Consider the following 10159-nt stretch of genomic DNA (forward strand, 5'->3'; position numbering starts at 1 on the left):
TCACCGACTCCGAACTGGTGGTCGTCACCGCCTTCGCCACATCCAATGCCACCGCTAAAGGGTCCACCTCATCAAGGCGGACCTCCACCGTTTCTGTCACCAGGCGGATGGTGGCCGGAGCTGCAGACTGTGCAAAGACCTCCTGCACTCGTTGCAGGATTGCTTCAGCATTGGCGCCGTCCTCCAAGTTCATGACCAGCCGGTCCCGCGTCGTTCGTCGTCCCACTCCAAGCTTGGCCTGGTCTTCGGCCAACGACGGAGCGCTGCGTATCAGCTGATACGCGTCGGTCCAAGACTGACCCTCGCCTGGGGCAACCTCGATGGCGTCCAGCTTCTTCTTCGCCGAATGCTTCGCCGCCGCAGATTGTGGTCGCGGCTTGGCCAGCTGCTGCTGTTGTTGTTGCTGCTGCGACTTCTGCGGTGCTTTACGAGGCCCCACCACCGTCCAAGAACCGCCCTGGGAAGCCTGCGTGCCGGATGTCTCGGCCGCCACGTTAGCATACGTCATCCGCTGCTGCTGCTGTTGTTGTTGCTGCTGTTGCGGTTGCTGCAGGGAGCTCTGCGATGTCACCTGCTTCGACGGAGGCCGTTGCTGTTGCTGTTTCTGCTGCCTCTGAGGCTGCTGCTGCGCAACAGCTGGCTGCGCCTGCTGCTGCGGTTGCAGAGCTTGGTTACCGCCGCAACCAAGCATCTGTGCCAGCAACTCCTGGTGGCACGCAGTCTCCTTTGCCAGCTCGCCTCTGAGACGCTGCGTCTCTTCATACCACTGGCGGGCCTGGTCCTTATTCCACTGCAGCTCCTGGTGGAATTTCTCTTGCGCCAGCTTAAATTCTTCGCGGGCCAGCTTCCGCTCCTCCCGGGCCATATCTTCGTTGGCCACGGTACGCTGTCGCAGCATCACCAGCTCTTGCTGCAGCTCCTTCACCATGGCCCGAAGCTGCTCATTGGCGAGGGACATTTCCCCGAGCACCTTTCGCAGTTCGACCATGTCCGGGTTCACCGACTTTGAGGCCAACGCCGAGGCTCTGGTGAGAATGACCTTCGGCTCTACCGCCGAAAGGGATCGCCCCGGCCTTTCCTCTGTCGATTCCGACCGAGGACGCGATGTACGAGTTGTCGCCATTTTAGAGACCCAAGCAGGTCTTAGTGGTCAGGGGGGGGGTTTCCCTGCTTGCAAACGCCTTTCCGAATTTTTGCAGTCGTTCCCAGATTTTTCCCGGCAATTTCCCGCAAAAATCGGGAATTCGAGCAGTTTCGAGCTCGATAAAAACTGTCCGAATCGAGCAGATTCGAGCTGCCGATGACCCCCCACAGCTTCCCAGAATTTTCTGCGTCTTTTTTGGTTTCGAGCAGTTTTCGAGCAGAAACCGTCAATTTGAAAAATTGTCTGTTGGGGACTGCTCGCCTATCAATATTTGTCTGTTGGGTCGTCCCGGGTTGTCACAAAAATGTCAAAAATTATTTTCGCGATTTTCACTATTTTTATGCACGGATCGTATTAAATGCACTAAAACTAGCACAACAGTGCAAACCGCAGCCAAATCGGACCAAAACTCGCGAAGTTATTAACGTTTTTGTATATACAACTGTCACTTCCAGAACACGTGCCGCAGCGGTAGCACCATGCGCGTTTTTGCCGTCACTGTTTTTTCCCAATTCTGCACCGATTTTCTTCCGGTTTTCGGCTATTGGCCGATCGGGGACACAGAATCTATCATTTGCCACCTCATCCGGCCCGATTGGACCGGATTTTTGCGCAAACTCACAACACGCACGCACTATTGTTGTTGTTGTTGTTCCAAATGTATGCACAAATTTGCCACTCCGTATTTTCGCTAAAATTCGCCGGCAAACACTGTTTATAGGTTGAAAACACTTCACTGGCGTCTATTTATGCGTTTTAAACGCAAACCGCGTTGATTTTCACCAATTTAGCACGGTTTTATGGCCAAAATTGTTCCCCATACAAAATGTATGGGGCAATGTTTTTCACTTTTTTGGCCCACTAATGCACCGATTTTCGTCCGGTTTTCACTAAAGTCACTCTAAACACCCTCTTATGGACTGATTATGAACAAATTCGAGACTTTCCGAGGTAATTTAACGCCACAATTTTTAACTCACTCAGGAGCAAAATACACCACGTCCGAACAGCTCGACTGCTCGAATGTCACACAGGGATAACTGGCTTGTGGCCGCCAAGCGTTCATAGCGACGTGGCTTTTTGATCCTTCGATGTCGGCTCTTCCTATCATTGTGAAGCAAAATTCACCAAGCGTAGGATTGTTCACCCTTTCAAGGGAACGTGAGCTGGGTTTAGACCGTCGTGAGACAGGTTAGTTTTACCCTACTGGTGTGTGCTGTTTGCCGCTATCTTAACGGAATTCCTGTGCAGTACGAGAGGAACCACAGGTACGGACCACTGGCTCAATACTAGTTCGACCGGACTTTGGTATGACGCTACGTCCGCTGGATTATGCCTGAACGCCTCTAAGGTCGTATCCAATCCGAGCTGATAGCGCTTCTCAAACCCATTAGGTGATCGGAAGCTAGCGGGCTTAACAACCCTCCGAGATCCGTCGGTGCTGCCCCGCGCACACTGACGTCTCATCCCCGCTATAGCACTAGACTGAGCCGCAACGGGCGGGAGCACGCTGCACGTGGAAGTACCTTACCACAGGGAACCCTGGTGGCTGTGTTTCCGTCGACCGTGGATACAACTAGTTTCGACACCTTCGACCGCCCGCAAACGACGGGACTACAGGCTGGGAGCTGCGAGTTGTAGAGATGCGTTCGCATCGATCCTCTCAGGCGACCCATGCTTGCTGGTGCTCGCGTTCACTTTGGGAATGGAGTGTTCGCGAGAGTGATTGTTGTGTTGTGTGTGTACAGTTGGTGCTTGCGTGCACTCCCATAGTGGAGTGTTCGCGAGCTTAAAACGCTAAGTCCCGATTAATACTCTCCTCGCAACATTATGTGCGTGGCTCCACGCCAAGTGGGATTAGCGGTGCGAAACGCGATGGGTAAAGTCGATGGTGATGTGCGTACCAACAGGCGATTTGTTAAGTCAAATGCGAACTGTGGTGCAACAGGCAATGTGTGTTTATTATCAGGTGTTGTTGGAAGTCAATACGATTTGACTTTCAAAAATTTTTCTAAGTCCCGATTTTTTTTCTCGTCGAGTAACTACAATGCACTATTTCTATCGCAGCGGACTTGTTGTTCATGGCCTTAATGATCGCGAACGAACACGTATTCGCAAAAAAATTTTTGTATGAAAAAGTCACCACTCGGGTACCTCCATACAAAAGTACCAAGTTCGGGTCGAGTGGTCGATGGACGTCGAAGGTGAAAATTTTTCATCATCGAAAATTTTTTCCAAAGTTGAAGCAAATGGGCCCTAGAGTATGAAAAGTGAAACCACGGATCGATTTGAGAAATAAAAATTTTTGTATGAAAAAGTCACCACTCGGGTACCTCCATACAAAAGTACCAAGTTCGGGTCGAGTGGTCGATGGACGTCGAAGGTGAAAATTTTTCATCATCGAAAATTTTTTCCAAAGTTGAAGCAATTGGGCCCTAGAGTATGAAAAGTGAAACCACGGATCGATTTGAGAAATAAAAATTTTTGTATGAAAAAGTCACCACTCGGGTACCTCCATACAAAAGTACCAAGTTCGGGTCGAGTGGTCGATGGACGTCGAAGGCGAAAATTTTTCATCATCGAAAATTTTTTCCAAAGTTGAAGCAAATGGGCCCTAGAGTATGAAAAGTGAAACCACGGATCGATTTGAGAAATAAAAATTTTTTGTATGGGAGGGCCCCTGGTAGAACATTTTTCCCAAGTGCGACCATTTTACCCGGTGAGTCAAAAAAAAAATTTTTTTTCACCGTGACTCAAAACATCAATTTCAGACTCCCCTGAGTATGAAAAGTGAAACGAAAATCATTTTTGAGAAGAAAAAATTTTTGTATGGGAGGGCCCCTGCTAGAACATATTTCCCAAGTGCGTCGATTTTGGGTCGCCGACACAAGCTCGGGTCAAAAAAATTTTTTTTTCTCGGTGACTCAAAACATCAATTTTAGACTCCCCTGAGTATGAAAAGTGAAACGAAAATCATTTTTGAGAAGAAAAAATTTTTGTATGGGAGGGCCCCTGCTAGAACATTTTTCCCAAGTGCGTCGATTTTTGGGTCGCCGACACAAGCTCGGGACAAAAAAATTTTTTTTTCTCGGTGACTCAAAACATCAATTTTAGACTCCCCTGAGTATGAAAAGTGAAACGAAAATCATTTTTGAGAAGAAAAAATTTTTGTATGGGAGGGCCCCTGCTAGAACATTTTTCCCAAGTGCGTCGATTTTTGGGTCGCCGACACAAGCTCGGGACAAAAAAATTTTTTTTTCTCGGTGACTCAAGACATCAATTTTAGACTCCCCTGAGTATGAAAAGTGAAACGAAAATCATTTTTGAGAAGAAAAAATTTTTGTATGGGAGGGCCCCTGCTAGAACATTTTTCCCAAGTGCGTCGATTTTTGGGTCGCCGACACAAGCTCGGGACAAAAAAATTTTTTTTTCTCGGTGACTCAAAACATCAATTTTAGACTCCCCTGAGTATGAAAAGTGAAACGAAAATCATTTTTGAGAAGAAAAAATTTTTGTATGGGAGGGCCCCTGCTAGAACATTTTTCCCAAGTGCGTCGATTTTTGGGTCGCCGACACAAGCTCGGGACAAAAAAATTTTTTTTTCTCGGTGACTCAAAACATCAATTTTAGACTCCCCTGAGTATGAAAAGTGAAACGAAAATCATTTTTGAGAAGAAAAAAATTTTGTATGGGAGGGCCCCTGCTAGAACATTTTTCCCAAGTGCGTCGATTTTGGGTCGCCGACACAAGCTCGGGTCAAAAAAATTTTTTTTTCTCGGTGACTCAAAACATCAATTTTAGACTCCCCTGAGTATGAAAAGTGAAACGAAAATCATTTTTGAGAAGAAAAAATTTTTGTATGGGAGGGCCCCTGCTAGAACATTTTTCCCAAGTGCGTCGATTTTGGGTCGCCGACACAAGCTCGGGTCAAAAAAATTTTTTTTTCACGGTGACTCAAAACATCAATTTTAGACTCCCCTGAGTATGAAAAGTGAAACGAAAATCATTTTTGAGAAGAAAAAATTTTTGTATGGGAGGGCCCCTGCTAGAACATTTTTCCCAAGTGCGTCGATTTTGGGTCGCCGACACAAGCTCGGGTCAAAAAAAATTTTTTTTCTCGGTGACTCAAAACATCAATTTTAGACTCCCCTGAGTATGAAAAGTGAAACGAAAATCATTTTTGAGAAGAAAAAATTTTTGTATGGGAGGGCCCCTGCTAGAACATTTTTCCCAAGTGCGTCGATTTTTGGGTCGCCGACACAAGCTCGGGACAAAAAAATTTTTTTTTCTCGGTGACTCAAAACATCAATTTTAGACTCCCCTGAGTATGAAAAGTGAAACGAAAATCATTTTTGAGAAGAAAAAAATTTTGTATGGGAGGGCCCCTGCTAGAACATTTTTCCCAAGTGCGTCGATTTTGGGTCGCCGACACAAGCTCGGGTCAAAAAAATTTTTTTTTCTCGGTGACTCAAAACATCAATTTTAGACTCCCCTGAGTATGAAAAGTGAAACGAAAATCATTTTTGAGAAGAAAAAATTTTTGTATGGGAGGGCCCCTGCTAGAACATTTTTCCCAAGTGCGTCGATTTTGGGTCGCCGACACAAGCTCGGGTCAAAAAAATTTTTTTTTCACGGTGACTCAAAACATCAATTTTAGACTCCCCTGAGTATGAAAAGTGAAACGAAAATCATTTTTGAGAAGAAAAAATTTTTGTATGGGAGGGCCCCTGCTAGAACATTTTTCCCAAGTGCGTCGATTTTGGGTCGCCGACACAAGCTCGGGTCAAAAAAAATTTTTTTTCTCGGTGACTCAAAACATCAATTTTAGACTCCCCTGAGTATGAAAAGTGAAACGAAAATCATTTTTGAGAAGAAAAAATTTTTGTATGGGAGGGCCCCTGCTAGAACATTTTTCCCAAGTGCGTCGATTTTGGGTCGCCGACACAAGCTCGGGTCAAAAAAATTTTTTTTTCACGGTGACTCAAAACATCAATTTTAGACTCCCCTGAGTATGAAAAGTGAAACGAAAATCATTTTTGAGAAGAAAAAATTTTTGTATGGGAGGGCCCCTGCTAGAACATTTTTCCCAAGTGCGTCGATTTTGGGTCGCCGACACAAGCTCGGGTCAAAAAAAATTTTTTTTCTCGGTGACTCAAAACATCAATTTTAGACTCCCCTGAGTATGAAAAGTGAAACGAAAATCATTTTTGAGAAGAAAAAATTTTTGTATGGGAGGGCCCCTGCTAGAACATTTTTCCCAAGTGCGTCGATTTTTGGGTCGCCGACACAAGCTCGGGACAAAAAAATTTTTTTTTCTCGGTGACTCAAAACATCAATTTTAGACTCCCCTGAGTATGAAAAGTGAAACGAAAATCATTTTTGAGAAGAAAAAAATTTTGTATGGGAGGGCCCCTGCTAGAACATTTTTCCCAAGTGCGTCGATTTTGGGTCGCCGACACAAGCTCGGGTCAAAAAAATTTTTTTTTCTCGGTGACTCAAAACATCAATTTTAGACTCCCCTGAGTATGAAAAGTGAAACGAAAATCATTTTTGAGAAGAAAAAATTTTTGTATGGGAGGGCCCCTGCTAGAACATTTTTCCCAAGTGCGTCGATTTTGGGTCGCCGACACAAGCTCGGGTCAAAAAAATTTTTTTTTCACGGTGACTCAAAACATCAATTTTAGACTCCCCTGAGTATGAAAAGTGAAACGAAAATCATTTTTGAGAAGAAAAAATTTTTGTTTGGGAGGGCCCCTGCTAGAACATTTTTCCCAAGTGCGTCGATTTTGGGTCGCCGACACAAGCTCGGGTCAAAAAAATTTTTTTTTCACGGTGACTCAAAACATCAATTTTAGACTCCCCTGAGTATGAAAAGTGAAACGAAAATCATTTTTGAGAAGAAAAAATTTTTGTATGGGAGGGCCCCTGCTAGAACATTTTTCCCAAGTGCGTCGATTTTGGGTCGCCGACACAAGCTCGGGTCAAAAAAATTTTTTTTTCACGGTGACTCAAAACATCAATTTTAGACTCCCCTGAGTATGAAAAGTGAAACGAAAATCATTTTTGAGAAGAAAAAATTTTTGTATGGGAGGGCCCCTGCTAGAACATTTTTCCCAAGTGAGTCGATTTTTGGGTCGCGACACAAGCTCGGGTCAAAAAAAAATTTTTTTTCATGGTGACTCAAAACATCAATTTTAGACTCCCCTGAGTATGAAAAGTGAAACGAAAATCATTTTTGAGAAGAAAAAATTTTTGTATGGGAGGGCCCCTGCTAGAACATATTTCCCAAGTGCGTCGATTTTTGGGTCGCCGACACAAGCTCGGGTCAAAAAAATTTTTTTTTCTCGGTGACTCAAAACATCAATTTTAGACTCCCCTGAGTATGAAAAGTGAAACGAAAATCATTTTTGAGAAGAAAAAATTTTTGTATGGGAGGGCCCCTGCTAGAACATATTTCCCAAGTGCGTCGATTTTTGGGTCGCCGACACAAGCTCGGGTCAAAAAAATTTTTTTTTCTCGGTGACTCAAAACATCAATTTTAGACTCCCCTGAGTATGAAAAGTGAAACGAAAATCATTTTTGAGAAGAAAAAATTTTTGTATGGGAGGGCCCCTGCTAGAACATTTTTCCCAAGTGCGTCGATTTTGGGTCGCCGACACAAGCTCGGGTCAAAAAATTTTTTTTTTCACGGTGACTCAAAACATCAATTTTAGACTCCCCTGAGTATGAAAAGTGAAACGAAAATCATTTTTGAGAAGAAAAAATTTTTGTATGGGAGGGCCCCTGCTAGAACATATTTCCCAAGTGCGTCGATTTTTGGGTCGCCGACACAAGCTCGGGTCAAAAAAATTTTTTTTTCTCGGTGACTCAAAACATCAATTTTAGACTCCCCTGAGTATGAAAAGTGAAACGAAAATCATTTTTGAGAAGAAAAAATTTTTGTATGGGAGGGCCCCTGCTAGAACATTTTTCCCAAGTGAGTCGATTTTTGGGTCGCGACACAAGCTCGGGTCAAAAAAAATTTTTTTTTCATGGTGACTCAAAACATCAATTTTAGACTCCCCTGAGTATGAAAAGTGAAACGAAAATCATTTTTGAGAAGAAAAAAATTTGTATGGGAGGGCCCCTGCTAGAACATTTTTCCCAAGTGCGTCGATTTTGGGTCGCCGACACAAGCTCGGGTCAAAAAATTTTTTTTTTCACGGTGACTCAAAACATCAATTTTAGACTCCCCTGAGTATGAAAAGTGAAACGAAAATCATTTTTGAGAAGAAAAAATTTTTGTATGGGAGGGCCCCTGCTAGAACATATTTCCCAAGTGCGTCGATTTTTGGGTCGCCGACACAAGCTCGGGTCAAAAAAATTTTTTTTTCTCGGTGACTCAAAACATCAATTTTAGACTCCCCTGAGTATGAAAAGTGAAACGAAAATCATTTTTGAGAAGAAAAAATTTTTGTATGGGAGGGCCCCTGCTAGAACATTTTTCCCAAGTGCGTCGATTTTGGGTCGCCGACACAAGCTCGGGTCAAAAAATTTTTTTTTTCACGGTGACTCAAAACATCAATTTTAGACTCCCCTGAGTATGAAAAGTGAAACGAAAATCATTTTTGAGAAGAAAAAATTTTTGTATGGGAGGGCCCCTGCTAGAACATATTTCCCAAGTGCGTCGATTTTTGGGTCGCCGACACAAGCTCGGGTCAAAAAAATTTTTTTTTCTCGGTGACTCAAAACATCAATTTTAGACTCCCCTGAGTATGAAAAGTGAAACGAAAATCATTTTTGAGAAGAAAAAATTTTTGTATGGGAGGGCCCCTGCTAGAACATTTTTCCCAAGTGAGTCGATTTTTGGGTCGCGACACAAGCTCGGGTCAAAAAAAATTTTTTTTTCATGGTGACTCAAAACATCAATTTTAGACTCCCCTGAGTATGAAAAGTGAAACGAAAATCATTTTTGAGAAGAAAAAAATTTGTATGGGAGGGCCCCTGCTAGAACATTTTTCCCAAGTGCGTCGATTTTGGGTCGCCGACACAAGCTCGGGTCAAAAAATTTTTTTTTTCACGGTGACTCAAAACATCAATTTTAGACTCCCCTGAGTATGAAAAGTGAAACGAAAATCATTTTTGAGAAGAAAAAATTTTTGTATGGGAGGGCCCCTGCTAGAACATATTTCCCAAGTGCGTCGATTTTTGGGTCGCCGACACAAGCTCGGGTCAAAAAAATTTTTTTTTCTCGGTGACTCAAAACATCAATTTTAGACTCCCCTGAGTATGAAAAGTGAAACGAAAATCATTTTTGAGAAGAAAAAATTTTTGTATGGGAGGGCCCCTGCTAGAACATTTTTCCCAAGTGAGTCGATTTTTGGGTCGCGACACAAGCTCGGGTCAAAAAAAAATTTTTTTTCATGGTGACTCAAAACATCAATTTTAGACTCCCCTGAGTATGAAAAGTGAAACGAAAATCATTTTTGAGAAGAAAAAATTTTTGTATGGGAGGGCCCCTGCTAGAACATATTTCCCAAGTGCGTCGATTTTTGGGTCGCCGACACAAGCTCGGGTCAAAAAAATTTTTTTTTCTCGGTGACTCAAAACATCAATTTTAGACTCCCCTGAGTATGAAAAGTGAAACGAAAATCATTTTTGAGAAGAAAAAATTTTTGTATGGGAGGGCCCCTGCTAGAACATATTTCCCAAGTGCGTCGATTTTTGGGTCGCCGACACAAGCTCGGGTCAAAAAAATTTTTTTTTCTCGGTGACTCAAAACATCAATTTTAGACTCCCCTGAGTATGAAAAGTGAAACGAAAATCATTTTTGAGAAGAAAAAATTTTTGTATGGGAGGGCCCCTGCTAGAACATTTTTCCCAAGTGCGTCGATTTTGGGTCGCCGACACAAGCTCGGGTCAAAAAATTTTTTTTTTCACGGTGACTCAAAACATCAATTTTAGACTCCCCTGAGTATGAAAAGTGAAACGAAAATCATTTTTGAGAAGAAAAAATTTTTGTATGGGAGGGCCCCT

At 43.3% G+C, this 10159-nt stretch overlaps 1 protein-coding gene across 1 annotated transcript; it reads right to left on the minus strand.

Moving 5' to 3' along the window:
• Window positions 1-343: 343 nt before the first annotated feature.
• LOC128308299 (antigen LPMC-61-like) lies at window positions 344-988 on the minus strand (the record flags this gene model as incomplete). The annotated part of the gene is made up of 2 exons (XM_053045479.1): window positions 647-988; window positions 344-571 (listed from the first exon to the last, which is right to left on the minus strand). Coding segments are annotated over exons 1-2 (570 nt in total), but the record flags the coding sequence as incomplete, so codon positions are not given.
• Window positions 989-10159: the final 9171 nt, after the last annotated feature.

This window comes from Anopheles moucheti (genome assembly GCF_943734755.1).
Source record: "Anopheles moucheti chromosome X unlocalized genomic scaffold, idAnoMoucSN_F20_07 X_unloc_30, whole genome shotgun sequence".
Classification (NCBI taxonomy): Eukaryota; Metazoa; Arthropoda; class Insecta; order Diptera; family Culicidae; genus Anopheles; species Anopheles moucheti.